General features: G+C 36.7%; 1 protein-coding gene across 2 annotated transcripts in view; it reads left to right on the forward strand.

Moving 5' to 3' along the window:
* The window catches only part of sfmbt2 (Scm like with four mbt domains 2), a 70007-nt gene that overhangs the window by 2933 nt on the left and 40144 nt on the right, over nt 1–26930 (forward strand). The window contains exons 2-5 of one of the 2 annotated variants that reach the window (XM_017696922.2): nt 10832–10974; nt 14784–14878; nt 17119–17359; nt 24389–24409. In XM_017696922.2, the coding sequence (XP_017552411.1) occupies nt 10917–10974; nt 14784–14878; nt 17119–17359; nt 24389–24409 (415 nt within the window). In that variant the 5' untranslated portion in view covers nt 10832–10916. The remainder of the gene's footprint in view (nt 1–10831; nt 10975–14783; nt 14879–17118; nt 17360–24388; nt 24410–26930) is intronic. The other variant, XM_017696923.2, reaches the window with a different exon arrangement.

Genomic DNA, 26930 nt, shown 5'->3' on the forward strand with positions numbered 1-26930 from the left:
GTCTCTCTCTGTCTCTCTCTCTCTGTCTCTCTTTCTCTCTCTCTGTCTCTGTCTCTTTCACTCTCTGTCTCTGTCTCTCTGTCTCTCTCTCTGTCTCTCTCTCTCTGTTTGTCTCTGTCTCTCTCTCTCTGTTTGTCTCTGTCTCTCTCTCTCTCTCTCTTTCTCTCTCTCTCTCTCTCTCTCTCTCTCTCTCTCTCTCTCTCTCTCTCTCTCTCTCTCTCTCTCTCTCTCTCTCTCTATGTTGTGTGTAATGTAATAAGGGGCTGTAGTAATCAGATGGAGTGTCCTTGGGGTCTAACAGATCGGATGGCTGTCTCTGTGTGAGCGAGGTTACTGAGCTTTGGGAAATTGTGTGTTGTGTTGTTAATGTACATGTTACACAAGTTGTTTCAGTGCAACAAATTGCTGGTAATCTTTCTGCCTCCTTGAAAAACTGCTGTATTGAATGCACATTTCCACATGTCCTTCGGTTCACTTACTTTTGGGAACCACCATGTTGATGTCATATTAGTGTGGAAGTTACGCTCACAGGTATGAGCACTGTAAGTATGTTTCTTCCATCGTGCGTCTTAGCCTTCAGAACATTTGTGCCATGTGCTGTAGAAAGATGTGAAGTATGCAGAGATCAATACACAAATGCAACTGTTTGTGTTTGTGTGATAAATACGTGCCAGAATCTTGCATTGTGCAAGTAGTTATCAGTATCAATAGCAGTTATCTGAGTCAATTTCACTTTGTTGGCCATGTCAGCACTTTAAGATGAATAGGAATGTTCTACTTTATGGGAAGAGCACATAAGCAGGCCTGTTACCTAATCAATAAATGTGTAGAACAGGGATGCCCAGTCCTGGTCCTGGAGACCTGCAACCCTGCAGAGTTTAGCTTTCATGGAACACCTCAACATTACAGTCAGGTGTGTTGGAAGGTGTTAGATCTCCAGGAACAGGACTGGTCAGCCTTGGATTAGAGTGTTTTAAAGGAGCCACAAGGCAGTTGTGGCTAAATGGAAGATTATGTCAATCATTTTTGGTGATATAGACTTATGTTAACCTAATAGCTCCAGTGTTTTGGGGGTAATGAGGGAAACTGGATAAAGCTGTTTTTTCAGTGAGCAATTAATTTAATATTTTAATGTTTTTGTCAGCTATTTTTAATATTTTATTTTGGAGAATAGAGTTAGCACAATTTGTGTTCCCCACTGCTGTCAGAACAAAGCTTCATATCTCTGTTTTTGTCATTATTTCTTTCTTTTCAATTTTGACAATTTGAAAATGTCTGTTGTTCTTTAATTTTTGTGGGGATTTTATGATGAATGGAACTTACTTGGAAAAAAGTCTGCTTCCACTGAGTAACAATAAAAGTAATGAAGGTTTTTTTACCTTCTCTTGTAGTTATCATTTTGGAGGTTGTTTTCAATGCTGTTTAGGTTTTTCATCAATCACATTTCAACCCTTAGAATCGTTATTACTGTTGTTTGGCTGTGCTGTCTAAATTTAATGACACAAATGCATAAAAAACAAGACAAAATGACAGTTTATTATATCAGGAATTAAAGTCACATTCTATAGGCTGCAGTTCTGACTTTTTTGTTTTGTTTTGATGTAAAAGCAATAGTATTCATGTCTTAAAACAAGACTGCATCCATAACAACTTTTCCCCAAATTTAAATCATAAGAGAATATTTTTTTCTTCTTACAATCACAGGTGGTTGATGTGTTGAAAGTTTAAAATCAGCACTTTGCACAAAATATCTCCACTTTTTTCAATGAACTGTGAGTGAGAAATAATTGGCACAAAAGTGCAACATGCTTCTGTTAATGTCAGTGATAGCTGTGAATTCTAAGGGTTAATCATTTTTTGGCCATTTAAACATTTTTGGACTGAAATTGAATGTTAAACCATTTCAGTTTTGAGTTGAAAGCGTTCTGATGTGTGGGCCATGATGTGTAGGAGGTCAGTAAATGTTTGGAAAATTCTGCTTTACAAGAACATTGTGTCAGCAGATCTAATTCCTAAAGATTAAATGACCGTTTGTCTGTTAGCAGAACTGACTGTGTCTATGATAGCATCAGTTTGTATTTCCTGCGAGGAGAGACATGTCACTACATGGGCATGGATGTGACATCAGCAAAATTTACAGCAAATATTTCCCATTTTACATACCACACATATAGAAACACACACTCATCTACAGACTCAGTCACTCTTCTCAGCTATTCCACTCGTGCCCTCATGCACTCATTGTGTGATTAAAGTAGATTATTGAATGTTGGTAAGACTGAAAAAGCCAGTCATTATTCTCAAAAGTAAAGCAGCACTAAATTGTGTTCAAATAATCCTCTAATTCCCCCATAAAAACTTAACTGAATGCCGGATTAAGCAGACACAGGCTGCATTCTGAGCATGTGGCGCAATCAGGGCTAATCGATAGCAAGAGCCACACAAAGCCTCTGAAACAGTCCACATCTGAGATTAGTTCAGATAATACACCATAATCTCTCTGCAATCTGTGCCCTGCTCTACTGGTCGGAGAACTATGTTGAATAATGATACTTTTTCAGAAGCATCATGACTAGTGCTGGTGATGTCCTGTCTGTACCAGCATGCAGTTACACTGGGGACATTAAGGATATGACATATATCAAGTGCTGACCAAAAAATTTTCCAATAACAAAGGAAATATTGCAAAATGTAAGGTTGTCATAGCCAAAAGCACCAGGTTCTTGTGCCTTTTTTCTTAAATAAATAAGAGACTGACAAAACTCTCCTTAAGTCATGACAAATGTTCTATCACTATGGCAACGTTTACACTGCAGGCTTCCATGAAGAGGTGAAAGGGCATTTTTAACATACAGATTCATTTTAAAACATGCAATTACAGCATTAGCTTGTTTTCCTCTGTCTCTTCATGGTGAGAACTCAGCTGAGCTGTGCTAGTGTATATAAATTTCAGTGAATTTTGACAACATGACAACATGAACAACAGCATGAATGGTTGAAAGCATGAACACCTTCAACCATTCACTCTGAACACTTCCTCCTAGTGCTATAAAAGGTGTGACTGTGGTTACCTTGCTTTAGCCCAGTGTGGTATCCTGTCAGTTGTAGTAACTAACTTTAGCCACCCATATGCAAAGAAAATGTATTTCCATACAATATATTGTATTCCATGCATATATTGGCATACATTTAAATATTTAACATTTAAACAGAATATTTAAATATTTGACACATACATTATATTTCCAAAAGTATTCACTCTCTCATCCAAATAATTGAATTCAGGTGTTCCAATCACTTCCAAGGCCACAGGTGTATAAAACCAAGCTCCTAGGCCTGCAGACTGCTTCTACAGACATTAGTGAAAGAATGGGTCGCTCTCAGGAGCTCAGTGAATTCCAGCGTGGTACCGTGATCGGACGCCATCTGCGCAACAAGTCCAGTGGTGAAATTTCCTCTCCACTAAATATTCCACAGTCAACTTTCAGTGGTATTTTAACAAAGTGGAAGCAATTGGGAATGACAGTCACTCAGCTACGAAGTGGTCGGTCATGTAAAATGATAGCGTGTGGTCAGCGGATGCTGAGGTGCATAGTGCACAGAGGTCGCCAACTTTCTGCAGAGTCAATTGCTACAGACCTCCAAACTTCATGTGGCCTTCAGATCAGCTCAAGAACAGCATATAGAGAGCTTCTTGGAATGGGTTTCCATGGCCGAGCAGCTGCATCCAAGCCTTACATCACCAAGCACAATGCAAAGCGTCAAATGCAGTAATGTAAAGCACCGCCACTGGACTCTAGAGCAATGGAGACTGAAGGAATCTGACAAATCACGCTTCTCCATCTGGCAAGCTGATGGATGAGTCTGGGTTTGGCAGTAGCCAGGAGAACAGTACTTGTCTGACTTCAATGTGCCAAGTGTAAAGGCCTTCTCGTCCAACATCAGTGTCTGACCTTACAAATGTGCTTCTGGAAGAATGGTCCAAAATTCCCATTAACACACTCCTAACCCTTGTGGAAAGACTTCTCAGAAGAGTTAAAGTTGTTATAGCTGCAAAGGGTGGGCCGACATCATATTAAACCCTATGGATTAAGAATGAGAAGTCACTCAAGTTCATATGCGTGTGAAGGCAGACAAGCGAATACTTTTGGAAATATAGCGTATATTTCAAAACATCATATATTGTACATATGTTTTTAATATGGGCAAATTTGTGTAGATATATTTTTCAACCATATTGGCAGAAAAATGCTGGGTGGACAATCATGTGTTATGGTGAGTATTCAACAGTGTTTTTTCATTCTGATTATGGTAACAAGTCAATCATTTTCTACTGATTTAGCCCACTCATTGTTTTGGCTTAGATATGCCACTTTTTAAATTTTTTTTTCACACATGCTGTTGTAACCTGTTTAAAATATTTCATATAATATCTCTCTTCATGAACCTATTCAAAGCTTTATTAAAAGCATCAGTAAGACAATGCTGGAGAGCATCTTTGGTCATTCCTTAACATAACATTAACATGTGATGCTCTGACAGTAAGAACTTTTCATTAGCTGAGATAGTGGAGCTAGCTGCTAAATGCTTTGTGTTTTCAGACTAGAGGTGAATGCAGTGGCTGTGTGCTGCCTGAAAATGGGCAAATTTAAATATTAACAGATATGAAAAGGTGGCAGTCATCTGTAGCAGGGTCTGCTCCTAGGAGAACATTTTTGTGGCTTTAACATGAAACTCTGGTGCACTTTGAGACTAAAAGAGACTGTGGAATGTGATGTCCAAATGCTGGAATGTGATGTTGTACTGTTGGGTATCTTGGTGTATTTGTTAAAATTGATGTGTCCAAACGTCAAAAGGTCAGGCTTTTATGAAATTTGGAGGGCATCTTCAATTGAGACCACAAGAGGCATCTAATATAAAGAGAAACCCTTCTAAAAAACTCCCCACAATGACACAGTGCTTGGACACCAAAGATTGCCACTCATGTTGTGATTTGTATACAGTCAATTTGCTCTCATAGCAGTTAAGCAAATGCACAGAAACCAATGTGTTCATTATAGTGTTCTATTTCAGTTACAGACAAAAATTACATGAATGCTGATTGTCTTTGTTGCTGATATTGATTTGCTTTGGCTACATAATGACTGAATTGCCACTGTGTTGTGTGAACGGGAAAAATACTTCTATAATTGTACATGATTCAGGTGAATGGCATAGTCAGCATTCAAAACAATAAATATCAGTGATGAATTTGCATGCATAAGTCAATATGGCACACATTCATATTTTGTAGTTAGAAGTTAAGTCCTATTAATTAATAAATCTTATATGTTGAGTGTGCGCAAAGTCTTAGGTAGGAAGTTATGTAAATTAACATCAACTGATGAAGATGAAGCATAAAATGTTTAGAATAAGCAGCACAGCTGCTGAAGTATTCAACATGTTTAGCCTTGATCTTCATTCTTGCACTTTTTAAAAATGACATTAATTACACTCATGTGAACCAGTATTATGGATGATTTTCAGTAGTATTTTTTAAAAGCACATATTCTTGAAAATGCTCTTCATTATTTATGCACTGCTGTGTGGATGGAGGAAGCTGTACATTTCACACTGATGTCTATCGTCCTGTGACTGGCCTCTTATCGTCACATGATCATAGCTCCAGCACTTTGAAAACGGAGAAGAAATTAACCAAAATGTTGTCGTCTGTGTCTGTTTTGGTCACCTTTCTAGAATTCAGCATAATTATGTTGGACACTCTTAAAAATAAAGGACGCAATGCCACAGAGGAGATTCAATGAATGCGTCTGTTGAGAGCCATTAATGTAAAGTTAATGTGTCAGAGTGAAGAACCTTTTTAAAGTTTAAGGAGCCTCCGCATTAAATAGAGTTCTGTGAAAAACCCTTAAGTTGGTGTAGAACTTTTACATTATGTGAATGTTCTTTTAACCTTTAAAAGGTTCTTCGGACTCACACATCTGGTTTTCACAGTTTTTAAGGAAACGAAACATGTTTTTTCCTTTTTGGAATCTTTTTTTAAGATTGTCTGGCAGACTATTGTGTGCTGAGTGCTGTTACCAGCACAGTTTTAGCTTATCTTTGCCACCTTTGTTGGCGTCCACCACAACAAACTGCTTGGTGGAAACTGGCAGAAGTAGCACGCGCATACTCAGTGTAGCTGCTCACCTGTCATCTAACATGTGAACAAACAACGTGGGTGGAAAACTTTGACATGAAAACAACTCTTTCAAACGTGTCTGTTGTAGTGTGGACAAGGCCTTAGATAACTGTAATGTCTGCCACTTGAAGGGTGCTTTGGATCATTTTGAAAGAACAGCTTAAAAGAGCTAAATGAGTAGCAAGTCTCCTTTCTGGAAATGTGCTTTCTATCTAGTTAATGTTTACAACACTTTGTAAGGTGCTGTTTGGTGTCATTTTAAGAGAAGAAAACAAAACTGTCCAGTCAAAACATCATGTCAGTGAGACATTGTTTTAGTATCAAGCAGCAGTTATCGAGAATCATGGGTTTGTTATTAATATTCCATTAATGTAAACTAATTAACTTTATTAAATGTGATGTATATGAGACAAACTCTTAGCCAATAACTTGTTATCAGTCCAATAACCTGTTATCACTGTAATTGCTTTAGTTTTTTTTTTTTTTTTTGGAGGTGGGCTCTTTATTTCCAGTATAAACAGTAAATCCTGGGCTTTAATTTAATCCAGACTTTGAAGTCACAGTGAAAGTAACAAATCATTTTACAGTCCATCCCTAAACATGTGTTGTCATTTCTCTAGTAGCCTGAGGCCTTTATGAGGCCTTTATGTTTTAACCTACCAATGTCAAGTAGCTATTATTATGCCTTTTAAACACTACTGAAAAAAAGTGATTGAACTGACTATGTAAACTGAGGAAAATAGATTACACCAACATAGCTTTGTCTTTTAGTTTACTTACCTTTGGCAGAAACCATATAATTGTAATATACTTTATTACTGTGAAAATGATGTACACATTTGAATCAAGTCATTTTAATGCCTAACTCCAGCACACCATGTGCTGCCCTGAGGGGCATCTTCCTTTTTATTTTCACACAGAACACAAAACAAAAACCACAAAAGCAAATCCCAGGCCACTTTAGTGACCTCTAGATAGACTTTCCAGTCCTTTTCTCACACATGAGCTTTTCAGCTTGTCAGTCTTTTTTGCTGGTACTGCTCATCCGTTTTCTCTCTCACTTCTCTACTCGTTTTGAAGGTGCCCACACTGCCAAGCATGTGTACCTGAGCCAAGAGTGAAAGAGAGAGCTTGTCACTGCCCTGTCACTACCTCCCACAAGGGCACAGTTGGACCATTTAGAATGGGTTGGCTAAGTAAGACCCAGAGATATTAGGTCTTACTGCTGGGAAAAAAAAGCATTGCGTACATGCGGCTGTACATGGCTAAATTTGTCCATCGTTTCAACATGAATGAAATATTACATCAATACAACTACTGTAGTAAACATAAACTGAAAGACAAATGGTGTTGATGTAACATGAGTTATTCATGTATTTGCATAAGGCAAATTCAATGCATCATGCTTTTCAGTGCACAACATTAACTTAAGAAAAGCATTTCATATAAGCAGTCCCTAGAATTTATTCATCCACGCTGTAGTCACTACAGATTTTAAGTCTGTAGTATTCTCAAATCACTCAGGTGGTACCCCTCTAGGGTGCGTCTTCAGTACCTTTAGTGAGGGAACATAATTGTTCTATTTTCTGTTAGAATTATTTTTTAAGTTGCATTGACTCCATATACCCTGTCCTGACTCTTTTTTTTAACGTTTCTACTTAAAAATATGCACATCTTCATTGGGAAAGTGAATGTAGAGTACCTTTAAAACTCTTTCAAAGTACATAATTCATACCAGGTACAGTACCCTTTTTTTCTGACAGTGTATGATTGGAATCTTGTATCAATGTATACTTTTTATTGGTCCATTCATCAGCTAGTATTTTGAAATTACTTAAAAAAAAATGAAATACAACAAAAAAAGAGATACAAGGTTTTGTCCCAACAGCAACAATATGGTTCTTTACAGAACCAAAAGTGAACCTTTTTAAAATAAACTTTTAGAAATGATTCTATGGTGCACCAAAAATGGTTCTGCTGGTTCCGTGTTAAGTCATAGAAAGTTTAAGTTTGGTACTTAACATCAATCTTTTTCCCAAGAGTGTATTTCACACTGAGAAAACTTAACTCTATTTGAGATTTTTCCTTTTTCCACTGAGATGTAGCACTGAAGCCTGCCATTGGAAATGATCTATAGTGGTTTAGATGTTTTCTAATGATTAGGCCAGAGCACTGTTGTTGCCATTGTGTAACAGACACTTTTCTCTGTCCCCTGACAGATTGTTTTGGAGTATTGTTTAGGAAATAAAGATAAGTCTAACTCATTTTATTGACATTATCCTCTGCCATGAATCTCCCATGAGGCAATGCTTCTTCCAAATAGTGCTCACGCTATTTCTAATGTAGGGTGACACACAATTCCTCGAGGAATTATTTTTCAGTGGAACTCGTGGCCAGTCATGCATGTAAAACCTGCCTGCAACACAGACACACACACACACACGCGCGCGCAAACCAACACTCTCTTTCTCACACTCACAAACACGCATAGAACCTATTCACAGTATAATGGAAGCTGCTTGGAGCTTTCACTGTTTATTCTGAACTGTAAGACTTGTGCCAATTGATTTCATGCGTAGTGAATTCTGGGCAGAAGCACTACTACACATTAATAAATGCCAAACAAGCTAATCGCTGATTTTACTCTGCTGATTTAAAACAACTGAACCTGAATTTGTTCACACATTTTAAAGCCACCCAATGATTAGGGCTGAGGTTGTGTAGTGTTGAATTAAGGTCGTTCCTAAATGGTCCTTGTGGAGGTTTTTAGACTTTTAGAGTTTCTTCATACTCACACGTCTCATTTATAAACATTTTTTTAAAGAATCATCCACTGAAAGCAAAGTGTGGTACGTGTATAACATCACTCTGAAGAACACCTTCTGGCACCTTGATTTTTATTTATAAACCATGGAAACAACATTTTCCCATGGATCTTTTCTCAGTCCAGGTAGCTGTTTGACATCTTTTAAGTTTTTAGAGCAATATAGCTGCCATAGATAGCACTGCAGGTTTCAATTTTAGATTTTGCATGAGTTATTTCTTAATGTAGAAGTGGAGGTATTACATTGTGATCTGAATTTGATGAAAAGTTTTTGTTTTGTTTTGTGGAAAAGTAAGTCATACTTTACATGTTTGCCATATTTTTGTCATTTGTTAATGTTAAAACAAATCGAAAAAGTCTGAACTGAAATATGTAATTAATAATATGCATATTGCATAATTACATTTGAATGGTACAGCAAAATGAAAGCAATTATTTAACTCGAGTGTTAATGCATTTTGAAAAAAATGGGATTTGAGCTCAGAAAGTGAATCAAATAATTGGATTACACATATGGTTCACTTTTGGTCTACTTAAGAACCTATCAACCATGGTTCTTTATAACAGTGGTTCTCAAACCAGTGCTCAGAGACTTCCAGACGGTCCACATTTAAGCTCCAATTCCCAAAAATGTTGACCATCTAGGGGTACCTGAGGAGGCTTTTTACTTTTTTTTCCAAAGCCAAGAACAATTTAGAAACATTTACAACTGTGAGAGACTTTAATTAATGTTTTGGATTGAGTAGCATGGCAGCTGGGTATAAATCAAGCATTTCCTGATGTAAATGGTAGTTCTTAACTAATGAAGGCTTTGAAGTTTCTGTAGAATGCACTGTGAGTGCCAAACAGTCCCTAGGTGCTGATGAGCATTGTGCTTGGTTTCTGATGAATTACAGGAACTAACATCATTTGATGAATGATCAAGTGTTATTACATTTGGAATGCAATGCAATTACATAGCAAAATGCCTTGCATATGTTAATCACAAGTTACAAATGAAGTGACAGTAATACCAACACCAAAACACTGTAGCTTGATGTGACTCTTCATCACATCTCTTCATTTGTCTATGGTGGCAGAAATATTGAATTGAATTGAATTGAATTGAATTGAATTGAATTGAATTGAATTGAATTGAAATTAACTGAACCTGCCACTGTGCCGCCCATATTGAACTGAACTGAATATAATTGAATGGAAGGCTGGTTATTGCCATTGAATCAAACTGTCTAGGAACTTCTATGATGCTTATCATTAGCCAGTCAGTGCAATAAAGGATTATGAACACTAGTCGTCTTGTTCTATAGTATCTTTGAATCGGTGTGAATGCGCAGGCTTGTTTTCCAAGAGATTCCTCCATTTGTTGCATTTAATTCACTGTTCTGTCATTTTGACCTCTCAAATGAACTCATTCCAGTGCAAGCTGAGGTCATTAACCCTACAGAGAAGGTTAAAGTCACCTGCCTAAGTAGAATGGACACAGCAGAGAATCTTTGCCTGAAATTTAAAATGTTGTTCATGCAGTCTAGATGAACCTGCCATGAGTGTCATCTGGATGTGGTAATGTTGGAAGATGGGAATTAGGTAGCAAATTTTACGCTCATACATCTCAGATTCTCTGGGAAACCAAAAGTGTTTTTCTATTGTGTTTTTCATCCAAATAACCTGTTTTGGCACCTTTATTTTTAAGAAAGTACAGTCAGTGCTGTAACTTCCTTTATAAAAAACAGATGCATAAATGTAGTTTGAGGAATGCAAGCTGTAGCAATATATGATTTTTTTTGCTGTGACTGTAATTTGTCGTTTGATGTGTTCCCGACCTGCAGGCCCCAAACGTACTGTAAGCAGACGCAGCTGGAAACAGTTGTCGAGACCACAGATTACCAAGACAACAGCCTTCACAAGATATAGATGATGACTTCTGCAGGTGGGAAGATTCAGAGCCCAGCCAATGGCACGGGACACTCAGGTGAGACTGACTGACCTGTACGTACTTATTATGTCTCTGATACCTGCTTTTTAATATTATTATATTATTTAAAGCTTAAATATCCTCACTGTTATGTTAAAACCATTAAATTACATTTTTAATTGGATTTCTTTAGAAATTCGTGAAGGGAACCACGATGTCCTCCACACAAATATGGCCATTTTGTTTACAATGCATTGAACCTACAGGTGCCTTCTGAGTTCTGAGTTTTAAATGTAACACTGAACGTGCTTTAAAAAATACATTTCACTCCAAAGAAAGTTATGGGTGCGCTCACTCTTTTCACTGAGTCAAATTATAGGAGTTAGCTCATTTGGCTCCCAAATGGCTCTTCTTTCAGTATCACAGGTAGTTTTTAGGTCCCAAATGAACCAAGTTAATATATATATATATATATATATATATACATATATATATATATATATATATATATATATATATATATATTATAAGATATATATATATATATGATGTAAGATGTAGAATTTTTTGGAAGAATTATACTGAGTCAGAATAAAAGTCACCTGAGATAATAATTTAAAAGTCAGAGTTGTCTGGTGGGATTTTCTAGGGTTTTTCAGGCCATGTCGTACATTTTCAAGTCACACACAAAGGCTCAAAAAGATCCACATTATACTGAGGAAGATATGAAGACAGTAGTAAGGGAGATTTCTTACATCTTCAGAAGACACGTCCATCAACCAGTCATCAAAAAAGGCTGATGAAAGTAAAAAATCAGACAAACTAACAATGCACTCTTAGAAACATGATTAAGAATTGCACAAAAACGGCCAAGAACAAAACCAGAGACGATCTAACACACAAAAAGCCTGAATATTCCAAGGAGATCCAAGATGGATGATTTGCAGTAGCAGCATCTTAAGATCTACCCATTTGTTTTGTCTTCATTCACCATAAGTCGACTTGTTGCTGAAGAACACAATACTACTGCACAACCTTATTTCAAAACTCTTGTAAACCAAGATTTCAGGCATCAGGCTGTGTATTCAAAACTATTTCATGTAATAAATTTGTATGATATAGCTTTTAGCGGCAATAAACACTTCAGAGGTGTGGTTCCTGTCACCACTACTGTGAATAATTCTGTTGCAGTAAGTTTCACAAGAATGCTTTTCTCATCAAACCACTCTGAATGTCTCTGTTTACAAGTTAACAAATTAATTATGCACATATTTTTCACCTCTTAAATAAAATATGAAAGTGACAATTGGTCTCCATACGTCATGTTCAAAAAGAATTGCAAACATATTGTTTGTGGAAAAAAAGTGGGAAATTCATTTTATGTCATTTCTCACACTGCTGAGTGAAATGACGTTGTCCACTTTATGCTTGCAGTTGCCGGATATGTCGCACTTGTTATGACTCACCCTGCCTATACTGCAGCATGACTCAAACTGCATTAAAGAATGAGTCATTTCATCAAAGTATACATCAGGATATGCCCACGTCAATCTGTGCAAATGTATTGTTCGACATACCATTACTGGGTAATGAATGACCTCGTCGTCATCATCTCGTCAGAGTTATTTAGCTCAACAGTGGTTTGTTTGTGATGAGTTTAAGTATAGGCATGTGTAAAGATTTGACTGCTGCTCTTTTGGGTGTGTGTTAGCGGCAGGCTATGAGTCAGCATGGCTTCTGTGGTGATGATGTCATGACTATTGTAAAGATGTAATGAGAATAGTCTTAAAGGAGAGATTAGGACTGTTAGAAAGACAGGCAGAGAGAGTGTGATTTGTTCATTCATTTGCATTCATACTGGAACACAAGTGAGTGCAGCAGTGGAGTAGTGTGATAAAAACACTAATGCTGTGATCAGTAAGTGAGAAAACAGTACTAACATTAACTGTCAACACCTTAAATGTGTTAGAAGTATCAATGAGTACAAAATTTTCCACATTTATTGCCCTACCTTGAGCAAAAAAGTAAAGAAACTCTTTCCTTCTTTCTCTGTCTCTCTCTCTCTTATATATATATAAGAAGTTGTATTTGTAGATGGGCTGATTTTAGCTATGAATGAAGAAAAGACACCTGGAAATCTTTGTTAGCAGAAAGTAGCTATATCCTTATCCTTAGGTATATTTAGCTTCAACACTCTGCATCATGTTCGTTAAAGTGTCTTCCTCTGTGTAAAGAGAGAGTTTGCCTTAATAATGAAGTCTTAGACAGCACATAAATGTGTTTAATATAATACACTATATGACATTAAAATAAATACAAATATAAAAAAGATATAAAGTAGAACATAATATAATGTTTTTTTCTTTAGAAGTCACAATTCTGCAGTTTCTACACTCTGGTCATTGCATGGATTTGTTCAATTCCACCCGCAGCACCTGATTTAATTTAACGAAGGCCTGATCAGATAAACAAGGTAGTGGATGATCAGTGAAAATGGATTTTCTTGAGGAAAGCTTTGGTAATGGTTTACAAATTCAGACATCAAATCACTAATATTAGTCCATTTTTGAACAAATAAATGTTTACCTGATAAATAACTTTGCACTTCCTTACATATCAAATGTCTTAGAGATCCTTCATGTATTTATATTCCAGTCAAAATGAAAAAGTGCAACTTCTTTATTCTGGAAATATCTCTCAGAAGATGTAAGATAATTCACTTGCATACCGAAGACAAAAGTCAAGGAAAAATGACAGGAGTTTCCCAAATCTGAGTTCAAAAATTGATCAAAAGATACTTTAAAAAATTGGACTCTTGACAATTATGCAAGAGCTGGAAGACCACCAATACTGTCGCCATCATAAACAGTGCTTAAAGCTTTCATCACTGAGAGAGAGAGGAGAAAATCACCCTTTTGTTTCAGATCTGAAAAAATCCACAGGTTTCTGTTCGTCCTTCCAATGTGAGAAGACAACTCAATGCTATGAGACTGAAAGGATGTGTAGCTGTCAAGAAACCCTTACAAAGAAAAAGAAATGGACAACAAAAGAAGAAAATTTGCAAATCAATCAGAGTAACTGCTGAACTTGCATGTGGGGAAAATTCTAACTTCATTTAAATATTTTTTTAAAGAAATGAAAGCAAGACTCCCTAAAAGAGTGGAAGCCATAATAAAGGCAAAGATGAACACATTAAATCCTGAAAAAGTCATGTTTAGTTGATGAGGCTTCTGTGTAATTTTCTGTTAAATATGCATTTTTGCACTTAACTTGCAGTTAAGTGGCCATTTAGACAGAACATTAAATAAATGAAATAATTTAATAAAATGCTTTAGTTCATACATTGATAGGCACGTGCACAGATAGACACTAGCATATGATCATTTTTACATGCAACCCACCACCCCCTCAACCCAGGGCATGTGTATATTCTCAGACCGATATACATCGATATACATATATGTTCTTGTTGCACTCTGAGCATATGCCACTTAATGGAGAATTGAAATGCCAGAGAATTGAGATGCACGGATCTAAAAGAAAGAGAAATTTGGCACCTATACCTGCGGCTGTGAGTGAGTTATCAGTGTAGCCAGTTGCAGTTCCCTTGCAGAGAGATGCATGAATTAATTTGGTTACTGCAGTCATGCACCATGGCTAGTGGTTAGGACTAAAAAAAACGTTGGGTTTTTAGTGGTAGTGCTGTTAGATGATGTGTATATGTTGCGTAAACCATGTGTAGATGATGTGTAGATGTAGATGTAGAATTTTCTCCCTTTCTCTCTTTTACTCTCTCTCTCTCTCTCTCTCTCTCTCTCTCTCTCTCTCTCTCTCTCTCTCTCTCTCTCTCTCTCTACATCTAACAGATATGGAGTATGGAGAAGCAGAAATGGACTTTAACTGGGATGAGTATTTGGAGGAATTAGGGGCCACTGCAGCCCCCCACACTTCATTTAAACATGTAAGTCTACAAATCAACACACACACACACACACACACACACACACACACACACACACACACACACACACACACAGCAACTAAGCCAGGTGTACTAGACACATGGTTGGTAGCCACTTATCATTGCTGTAATAATAAATATCGTAAGTCAATAATGAGACATTTGTTCTAGAAGGATATAATGTTCTTAACTTTAACCCCTTAAATGCCCATAATTCTATTATACACTCAATAATCTAGGAACAGCTCAGCTTGTTTGTGTTGGAGCCCCTTTAAGTTCTGAATAATAAGACTTAGTATTTAAAAAGCCTGGGATTTTAAATATAGAGTAACTTTGCATTAATTTTTAAATATTCAGATGTAAAGGGCAGCCTTTATTGTCAAATATGTACAAAATTGATATTGTTATTATGTAAAATAGGGGTGTCTGATCTTATCTGCAAAGGGGAAAGAGGCACTTTGGCTGCAGGTTTTCATTCCAATAAAGCAGGAACACCACTGACTCTACTTGTTTTTTCAACTGGACTTAGTCAAACAACTGATTGGGTGTGCTCCTGCTTTGTTGTGATGACAGCCTGCAGCCACACCAGCCCTTTATGGATAAGATTGGACATGTCTTGTGTAATGCATCAGGATAATTCTGGCTATTGTTAAAAAAATAGTCAAAATAACTTGACAATACATCAGCTCTGGAGTGTTCCACTAACCTCTCAAAGTAAGATCTGTGAGAAAGGACAGAGTGGTTTGGAAAGTGGGGTAATCCAGCCTCTGATTAAAACACTGGTCACCGCCATGAAGAGACAAGAAGTTTTCTGAAGGCTTCTGACGGACACTAGTTTAATCTCAGATATTCTGTCAGTAGATACCCAGCCAACATGTGTATGTGAACCCCATAGGAGTTTTAGCTGACGTGTGTGGGTTTTACCTGAGCATGCGCTTGTAGTGGACTTTTCAACAGGCAGTATGTCGGCCAAAACTGGTTTATAGCCATGGGCACCAGCTGTGTTACATTGTTGACCCTAGTTGGGTTAATTTTGTGGGCCCCGGGCAAGCTACCTATTCCTGAGTCTTGCAGGCGTCTTATTTATACTGTTTCAAAAAAAGTTGGTTTGCTTTGCAAACTTGGGTAGCGTAGCTAAAATACATATAAAACACCTCCTGCAGTGGTTTGAGCATTCAGAGTTAAGTCTGTATGGAGATACACTCACTGTAATGTGGATCTTCTGTACTTTAGTGACCATTCCGCAAACAACAGTTCTATCATGATAGCAGTATTCCAGGTATAATGAATCATATTTATTTGTGAGCTTCAGGAGTTACACTCAGCTCAGTGATGATAGTAATAATTAGTGGTGAACTTTGACTACTTAAGCTAGGCCTTAAGTTCAGGCCATAAATGCCAAAGTTCTGTAAAATGCACCTGTATGATATTGCTGCTTTCTGATAGTGTTGCTGTGAGATTTTAGTAGTACGTTAGTGCTGAGCTAACAGCAATTCACTGAATATTGTTTGCTTTTTCTTGATTAAATGCGGACATTTGAAGCTTGTAAAAGACATTACCAAATATTTAACCTTGTAGTATTTTCATAATTAAAGAGTCCTGGCATAGAGCTACCATCATTTGTTTCCCATTTCTAACATTTTACTGAAATGCATTCTTCTCTACTTGCACTCGAAGTTCCAGAACACAGAGTAACGTTTTTCTTGTGAAATTGATTTTACCCATTGTAAATCAAAACATGTTATTAATATGTTAGTGGTTAATCTAACATGTTAGGCCTTCAGTTTAGCTCCTGAAGACCTAACCAACAGGAAAGCTCAATTGGCTTTGTCCACTTTAATACTTAAAAGAAAAAATCCTGATAAGGCAATTTTCTGTTGGCTGTTTTAACCCTTTTTTTCTAACCAAAACTTGAAAGAAATAAGATTATTTACTACAATATTTACAGAGTTTAAATATAATATGAATGATGATTCTTTTATATAAAATGAGCTAAAAATAATGTATGTTTTATTTCACAGAACCATTTGACTTTCTCTCAGGGCCTAGAAGGTCCAGAGTTTCCCACTGATAATACTATAATAACTTCATATTCCAGGTTTTGTAGAAATTATCTAGTTCCTGACATTCCAGTATAAATTCAGGGTTTTAATGGGCTTTGTTGATTATACATGTTCTACTGCTTAGTGGTCACAAGAATACCTGCAAGTGAAGGTGAGTCATCTGAATTGTCTTCACAGGTGGAGCTCAGTCTTCAGAGCAGCTTTCAGCCAGGAATGAAGCTGGAAGTGGCTAATAAAACCTGTCCAGACACATACTGGGTGGCGACCATCATAACCACGTGTGGTCAGTTGCTATTGTTGCGCTTCTGTGGTTATGGTGATGACCGCAAAGCTGACTTTTGGTGTGACGTCATGACTGCAGAACTTCACCCTGTGGGTTGGTGCACCCAGAACAACAAACGACTGCAGCCACCCGAAGGTAACATACACACACCCATACACAAATAAACAGATGCATATACAAACACACCTACACCCCCCCCACACACACACACACACACACTGCAAACATACACACACATCTTTTCAAAGATCTACATGAATTATTCATGGACTCTTCAGGACTGTGTGAGATAAATACAGAACAAATATGTTCCAGGATATATTTACCCACTTCAAAATGCTCTCTCTCTCTCTCTCTCTCTCTCTCTCTCTCTCTCTCTCTCTCTCTCTCTCTCTTTATATCTGTACATATCTCTCTCTCTCTCTCTCTCTCTCTCTCTCTCTTAGTCTCTCTGTCTTGCTTTCATTGTTGCTCTTTATGTGGCAAAGTTCCTAGGAGAAAAACAGACTTTTTGTGTATTTCAAATTGTGACTCATTGGGTCAACTTATTTTTGACTTAGTGAGTCAAAGTAATGACAACAAAAAGTAAAATAAAATGAGTTATTAATGATATAGAAGGTCTGTGATAATTTCAACATACTGAATAATTATTTTAATTAATTATTTTAAAAATGCATAATTTTCGCTTTCAATTTTGAAAAATAATTTCAGCTAGAGGGAATGAGTTGAACTGTGTCACATTGTAAAATCCTGTCATTTCACTGGCGATACCACAACACACAATACAGTGTGTACAGAAGCCACAGAGTGCAGGAATGATGAAGTGAGGAATAGTTTCAGTAAAGCAGGGCCAAAGAGTTTCAATATATGCTTTCACAGTCATTTGGAAAAGAAAACTGTGAAATTATTACAGTTTACAACAGTAGAAAAGAGCCTAAAACCTAGCCTGTTTGAAACAGCAGTTTAACCCCTTAACATTCTAGGCTTATTACTACTAAGGCTTATTGTTTAGTACAGGGACTTTATTGCAAACTGCTTGAGCTTATATAGGTTATGGAAGTGAGTGTAACAGTGGCAGACAGAACCAGATGCTTGTAGAGGAGGCTTGAGTTAAGAACTTTAATGCTAAAGGGAGTGCAGAAGCAGGGAGTCGAAAACCAAAAAAAAAAAAAAAAAACAACCAGAGCAAAGGGATAAAGCTAGAGCCAAGGTCGTAAACTAAAAACAACACAAAGTAACACAAGTAAAATGGGAGAAGCGCTCAGTTTGTGCATTAATGTGATGATTTCTCACTTCACAGTGAGATGCTTCAAACAGACCAGTTATAGACAAGGTGTGACAGGTGTCTTTGATTAGAAGTCTGGCGATGAATAACAGTGATAGGTTGATCGGTGAGAGTCCTGAGTTATGTGATGTAGCATGGGATTCTGGGAAATGTAGTCCGGAGAGGCCACGTTGGCTGTAGTTTCAGCCACGTCAGAGGGAGGTGTGACAGTGTGTAGTAAACCCTTAGGGTTACTATCAGTCTTTTTACTATTAGTAAAAGGTGTAAAAAAGCAGAGGCCGCGTCTTTGGCAGAGTGCCTTTACACCTGTTTAGTAAGTTGCCACAGCCAATTTTTAATGCCAAATTTGAGTCTTTAATGATGCAAAACATAAATACATCTGCCCCTGTGTCTCTATCTCGGTCTCCTCTTTCTATCTCCCATGTCTCACTCAAACTGTCTGTTTATCTCTCTTGATATATAACTCCACCTTCTCTCTTTCTCTTTGTCCCTCTCTTGCACACACATATTTACTCCTTCACAATATTAACAACGACCATTAACAGTGGAATTTGCAGCATCTATCATTTGACAGTCAAAGGCTTAAATATTTGCCTGTTCATTCTCACTGCAGGTGAATGTAAAGCAGCTCTCAGCTGTTTAACTAATAACAGCAGCAGCTACCCGCTGTGTAACTATTAACTGCTTGTGTGTCCACAAACATATTCAGGACACAATAAAAGCCCATTTGTTTATGTATTGCGGGCTTTTTCTGTTTGGAGCCATGCTTGCTCATCATATTTAAGCTGGTCCAGACAAAAATCAATCAAATTTCATAACATGATACAAGCATTACATAACACTTCTTTGGATGAGTGTTCAATTTAAGCAATGAAGAAAAACTAAACTAAACACCATTTTCCCTAAATGTAGTCAGTCAGCCAAGACGTGATTGGTTTCTTGCTTTTTTAGTTATGAGGCTAATGTAGCAACATAAACAAAAATATGGATGAAATTAAAGTGGCTGCTACTGTTCTCAGCTATACTCTGTCTGTGTTTACAGCAGTATCTCAAACAGTGTCAGACACCACATAACCGAATTTGTGTCTATTTAACATGGTTTGAGGTGAGTGTGTGATGGTTTAGACATATAGTTTGCACTTTTTTTGTGTGTCTTCTCCTGTTATCTGTAAGAATCATCACCACGCTTATGTATTTGTATTTCACTAGGTTGCATAGCCTATAGGTGTAGAACAAGTCTGGGTAGAAAGTTACAGTAAATGACTAGCAACTAGTTCCATTACTTTCACAGTAACTTACTGTTCCACATTAACAGTAAATAAGAGTAAAAGAACAAATGTATACTGTGATTTCACAACCACCTGTACCACAAGATTACTCAGGCTGTGACAGTCCAGGGAAAAAAAGGTAAATGCTGTGGCCTTGTTTATTAGCAATAGCTAGCAGATTTAATTACTTTGTTAAAGCAAGATAAAAGGTTTCTGCATTTCAGTTTCAGGTGTACTTCAGTATCTGGGTGAGATCTTTATGTTGAACTAGCATTTCCTGGTGTCTGTTTTTTTTCATTTTGAGAGCTTCTCTCTCTCTCAGCCCTCATGTCTAAAGGCTACACTGACCTGTAGTAGAGAGAGATCAGGGATCTGTTTGTGTTAATTCCACTGACGAAAAGGAAGCCTTTTTTGACTTTTAACTTTATGCATTATAATTGTGAAGATTTCTGTTGACAGGGACATTGATAGTTCAGTATATTTGTTTAAATATGATAATAGTAATTTGAAGTGGTCAGGATAAGAATGTTTTGCATGTTGAAGTACTGTTTTAATGGCACCTCCCTAATCTAACATATCCTTAATGCTAATGTGTAGTTTAAAATTCATTGTAACACTCATGGGTCAGCTGGTATGAGTAAAGTGTCCTCGTCGTGCCCCCCGGCCCCCAAAAGTTGACCTAAACCTTTTAACATTGCAGTCAGAATCAGTCAGAACATGTTTCTAACTTACTAGTGTTTCAATAGGAAAATTATTCTGACTGGTCTCTTTTGTCCTGTGATGATGCAATTCAGTCTTGACTGGAGTGGTCTTTTCCAGGATGACAGGAAACAAGGGGTCACTGAAATGTTTGATGAGTATGAAATTGATGCAAATCATTTCACAGTGACCTTCACAGTCACCACCTGTACTGAACACCTGTAGGAGATTTTTGTACCGACATGTTAGACAGCACCATCCAGCTCTATCTTCAAAACCAATTGAGGGAATCCTCCAGGACAATCCACAGATTTGTAGAATCTATACCAAGGCACACTGAAACAGCTGTGGCAGCTCATGGTGAGCCAGCACCTTATTATGACTCTATACAACTTTCGTTGGTTCCTCATTCAATTTGTCACTCATCTGTATATGAACCTATAAGCATTTATCTATTTTTACAGTCAATTTAGTTTTGCTCCTCAATTTGAGAGAATTTAGTGACACCTAATGAATAAATAATTATTGCTCATGGCCACACGCACCACAAAAGCCCTTACAGGGACTAATGTAGATGTAATTGTTCGTTTCTGTAACAATAGCCAGAATTATTCCAATTTGTTGCATAGTAACAACAGATAGAGCTACTTACTCAGGCAAAGCAGAGGATTGCAGCAAACCGAGTTTGTGCTGAAGAGAATCTAATAAATAAATAATTTTATAATAATAAATAAATGTATGAGCTTCCAACTGGGAGAAAAAGTTAAAGTGCAGCTCTGAGTCATAATTACAAGCTGAGTCACACACTTCTACAACACAGTAGGAGTGCAGTTTCTTTAAGTTCAGGATGTTCTGGGAAATTTACTTGTGATTAATGTGTCACTGCTTACAGTATGAAAGAACTATAGCATTTAGCTCATCATAACTGTTGAAAAAGTAGATAAAGTCATACATCTTTGTATTTTAACATTTAGATATTGATTCTTATTACTTTTGCTTTGCTGTACTATTCAAATGTAATGTGATTGCATGGTGAGTTATGTATGTACATAGTCAGGAGTGGCTGAGGCCTTGTAACAGGCCATTTGTGGCTTGTTATCCCTCTCATTAATAGAGTCTATTTAACCCCACTTTTACAGTGTTTACGGTGTTTTACAGAGTTTCAGTGTGAAGCTGTGCACCTATCTATATGCCTATCTTGTTGCTAGTCCCTTTGGTTTTTCTTAGTTCTATACTAATTTCATTGTTAGATTGTTTTTCTTTGTCTATTCTATTTCTATTTGTCTATCAGCTTTAGCATTAGCATTTATTATTGTTAATAAATAAATAATAAAAAAGAGCTACAGAGCAATTATTATTGACATTAGCCTGTACGTTGAAACACAGGCATGAGCGTTAGCATTTATTGCTCTGTAGCTCTTTTTTTAACATAGTGCTGCTTAGCCTTCTTTGGTTCTCTTGTCCTTTGTATTTAGTTATTGCTCTCTTTCTTTTACTTATTTGGCTTCTTCCTTTCTTCCATTAACATCTTCTACAGCAGTATCAACACCCATCCCGGCGTAGCTTCTAAAGACAGGTTTAATGTATGTAGAATATCAGAATGAGTGGAGCACTGTGACGCTCTAGGCACATGATGCATTGCATCTCGCATTTGAGAAGGTCTTGTCTGAATGCTCCTCTTTTGGCTAGCCATATGTGTAACCTACACAAGCTAAATAATAAAGCGCTGCATAAGATTCAGGTCTTTAATACAGTGATTTGTATATGCTATCAGGATTTTCTCGCGAAACAAAGATGACAGTACCACGCTGCACCTCGCTGGTCAGTATTAGCAGGTTTTGGAAAGTTTCACACCAGAATCAATATAGTTCAAACCATGAAGTCTCAGGATGAAGTGGGGAACTCGAGGGAAAGTTTGCTGGTTGTTTACTGCAGTGTTGCAGGAATAGCAAAGAGAAACAGACCACAAAGTCTGAAGATTTTAGTTTATTTGGGGAAGAATGAACATTTGCGGGGGGGTGGGGGGGGGGGGGGGGCTGAAAAACCATAAATAGGGTCTAGAATTACTGTACTTAAGCCTTTTTTCTGTTTGTTTCAATATCAAGAAATGACAGAAACATGGCAAAAACATAAAAGAAGTTTTTTCTTTCTTCTTTGAGAACAGAGCAGACTGTACACAACAGTAACCTTTCATCAAATTCAAATCATAAAAAAATCTTCTCTTCTACACCCTCAGAAAAAAAAGCACTAAGCTGTCACTGGGGCAGTACCCTTTGTGTCATCATGGGGTTTTTATATTTTATATATTATAAGGTGTATTGGCTCCACACACCTGTCTCATTTCTAGGTGTTTTATTTTATTTGTTGTGTTTTAAAACATTAGGTTATGAAAAGGTACAAATATGTAATTTTCACCTGGAAAAAAACTTATTGAAGGTACACAATTAGACCTTAAAACCACTGTTGTACCTCTGAGGTAACATTTACATTGTTTGTACCTTGATAAATGAAAAATGTACCTGTACAGAGCTTTTATTTCTATCAGTGTACTTGCAGTCACAAATGTGGTAATGATTGACAGTTTTGAATCTGAACAATAAATAGAATTTCTCCACGTGCTTTAGTGAGGTATGAGTGACAAATAATCAGTGTTCATTTACAGTATGAACACAGATCTAACCTTGATTTGAAGTATAATGATTGAAAGGGAAAAAAACAATCTTTTCATGAAATAAACATTTTCTCAAATATATGTATACAGAGTCTATAATGCTCAGTGAGACTGGAGAACACATGGCAAGTGATCTGAGATCATTCCTCCATATAGAATCCCTCCAGGTTCTTCAGATTCTGAGCTGAAAAGCCACCTCTTTGTTGCCAAAATGCTCTATTGTGGTCTCATCTGATCGTACAACAAAGTCCCCCTAAAACTTCCTGCAACATCTGGCAAACTGTAGGCGCTTGAGTTTGTTGACAGCAGAGACTTTCTTCTGGCAACCCCCCAAACACTTGGCTGTGTAGGTGTTTGATTATGGTTTGGGAGAGCTTCTGACCCCAAGGTCTGACTAATGTCTGCAATTACAATCTGTAATCTCTTGAGATTCTTTGGCCACCCAAACCAGGGTCAATGTAGGCATACGTCCTTTTCCTGGCAGAATTTTAACACCTCCAGTTGTTTTACTGGCTGGCATTATTTATTTATTTATTTATTTATTTAAATAATAATAATAATAATAATAATAATAATAATAATGATAATGATAATAATATTAACAATAGTTTCTGAAGGTGTATATTTCTTTAAAAAAACCCAGAAGATTTGATCTTCTCCTGCAATTTGTATGTATTATTTGAGTAGCACAATAATTAAGCAGCCATTTTTTTAGAATATGTTTTGCTCAGTGGGAAGTAGATCAGTTATTTTATAGATGAATAATGTAATATAACATCTAGTACGGGTTGCGGATGGTAAGGAGTAATTATCATTTCTGTTTACATTTATAGCACTTGGCAGATGCTCTTATGGTGTGTTACCCACTCAGAGAATATATCTTTAGCTAGTAAAAATAGGCTAAAGTCCACAACTACCCTTGGCCTAAAGACACTGCCAGAAACAAGAGACAGTGCTGATGCCTAGACAGAAGCGCAAGCCAGAAATAAGATCATTTAAGACATGAATAACTGTACGTATTCTCAGTAAGCGTAGCAGTGCATTCTCAGTTATTATTTTATTGCATTGCACAGGATGTGAACAGAATCCCAAATGACACCTGCCACTGTGGACAAATATTTAGATTGATTAAATTGCCGAGCTGTCTGTGTATGTGTGTGTGTGTGTGTGTGTGTGTGTGTGTGTGTGTGTGTGTGTGTGTATCTGTTAGTCACCTTTGTTTCTGTCTGTTTATTTCTCAGATAACGTTTACCTCAGAGCAGGTAAGCTGAACTCTCTCTCTCTCTCTCTCTCTCTCTCTCTCTCTCTCTCTCTATCTATCTATCTATCTATCTATCTATCTATCTATCTATCTATCTATCTATGTCTATATCTGTCTATCTATGTCTATATCTATCTATCTATCTATCTATCTATCTATCTATCTATCTATCTATCTATAGTGTGTGTGTGTGTGTTATCCTTCATCCTTTTATTCTTTCTTCCTTATCTTCTTCTCTTTCCCTCTTCTTTTTATCCTCTTTTGCACTCTTCCTCTTTCTCTGATTCTCTCTCCCCCTTGCTTTCTCCCTCTCTCTTTCTTTCTTTCTTTCTTTCTTTCTTTCTTTCTTTCTTTCTTTCTTTCTTTCTCTTCTTTAAAGGAAGTGACTTTAGTAGTTGTGCTTGTCTGTGTCACTCTGCATGCTTGGCTGTGTGTGTGGGTGTGTGGGTGTGTGGGTGTGTGGGTGTGTGTGTGTGTGAGAGAGAGAGAGAGAGAGAGAGAGAGAGAGAGAAGGGGGACAAACAGACAGATAAACAGCCAGACAGAGAGGCAGTGAATTTGTGTATGCATGGGTGTGTGAGGAGCTTGCATGCTTGTAGGTGAAATATACATGCTTAAAGTAGCTCATAGGTCATGTGGAGCCACATCTTTGTCTAGCAGGTTTCACAACACACCACACACACATTTACATATCCACACACACTTTCCACATTTCTTGAGAAAGATTTAAAGGTATGTGACTCTTTCTTGGTTGCGTTCCTGGTAAAAATGAAAAGTATTGTTATATTTTGTCAGCATATTCCGCATTATAAAATATGTTGAAAATATATCATCGCTGCTTTTTAAAATGTCAGTTTAAAAATGGCATTTTGTTTAGTTGCAATTTCATAATGAATGGAGCAATAGAAAATATCTTTTTCTATTAGTTTATTTCAAATATATTACATTTTCAATTATGCTTTCAGAACAGAGTAGAAAAGGAAACTTTTCCATCACTTTTAACATAAACCTTGGTACACATCATCATTTTTTAAAATTGTTTTTTTTCTTTACTTTCCTCAGAAAGAGGCTTAAAGGCTTTTGCATTTTTACATAATCACCAGTTCCTATATTTTCCTATACACTACCAAGTCCAAAGGTTTGGACATTCATACCTCTAAATGTGTCTTAATGGAATAGTTATGACATCAAGACTATGAAATAACACATACAGAATTCTACAAAGATCACAAAAACGTTAAACTATCTTCTATTTAAGAGATTAGTTTCCATTTGATTCCACTCGTGTCATTCAGCTTCAGGAGCCACCTGTCTAATATCAAATCTATCAGCATTTATTTTGTCTACTCTTTGCTGCTGTGCACCTACTACTGCTTTAATTCTAAACAAAAACTTTTCCCAAAGGAGTCACTGACTTATGTTCTTCTTTAAGGAGACATTAATGTTCTTAGTATTTCCGGGGCCATCAGATATAAGACAATCCACTTGCATAACAAAGAGGGAAGTCAAAGGAAAATACTGAAACTGGACATCTGAGATGAGATGAGAAGGTTTTATGGACTGATAAGCCTAAATATGTAATTGAGATTAAAAGCAGAAAATGCTTCAAACTTCAAAGACTGAATTTTGGGGGTGTGGAAAAATATGACTACAGATTTGAAAAACTGAAAGCACGTCTCTTGAGAAAAAAAGGGAAGCTGTTTTAAAAGCTGACACATTAAATATAGTATAAAAATGTACACTGAAAAAGAATACCTTAAAACACTTTACATACAATGCTTTATTGGCAACTCTGCTGCCAGTAAATTTGTTTAACCCAATGTACTACTATAAATACATTTTAAATTATGATCTTAAAAAAAAAAACAGATTTTTACTGTGAAATAAATATTTTACATTTACAGAAGTTTATATACCATATATTACATTTAGTTCTTGAGGTTTCTGTATAATTTTCTGTAAATATTTACTTATTTAGTCATCAACCTCACTCTTTATATTTGTCTTAGAAACAAATTTCAAGCATAAACCTTTAGATCAAAATGTCTTTAGGACTATGAGATTGCAGTTTGTAGTGTAGTTTTGAAGATCTGAAGTTGAAAGTATATAATGTATTTGCTTTAATTCTTTACAGGATGCAGCTAATAACATGATGAGAAATATTGATAGGCCTGCACTGTAACAAAGCTGCGGAGAACCATAATTACAGTGATGCTTTTGATTAATTTTTGTTTGGGTTTTTTTCTAAATTAAATCCTTCCCTACAAAAGTGCCTAAAGGCTTTTTAGATTTTACATAATTCACTGTTCCTGTAGTATGTGTGTAGTTTGGAATTAATAGATTTGGATGCATACTGCTGTTAGGATGCTGAATTTTCATAGAGCTGCAGTAGTGTATCAAAGCATTGGAGAAAAGTGCAAATATAGTGATTTTGATTTTAGGGAGCTGCAGAGGCTCGTAATGCTCTCATTCAACAAAGCCGTAATTATATGTCTCTGTTGAAAGCTTTGTGTAATGTTTAT

Source organism: Pygocentrus nattereri, chromosome 1, assembly GCF_015220715.1.
Source record: "Pygocentrus nattereri isolate fPygNat1 chromosome 1, fPygNat1.pri, whole genome shotgun sequence".
Taxonomy (NCBI): Eukaryota; Metazoa; Chordata; class Actinopteri; order Characiformes; family Serrasalmidae; genus Pygocentrus; species Pygocentrus nattereri.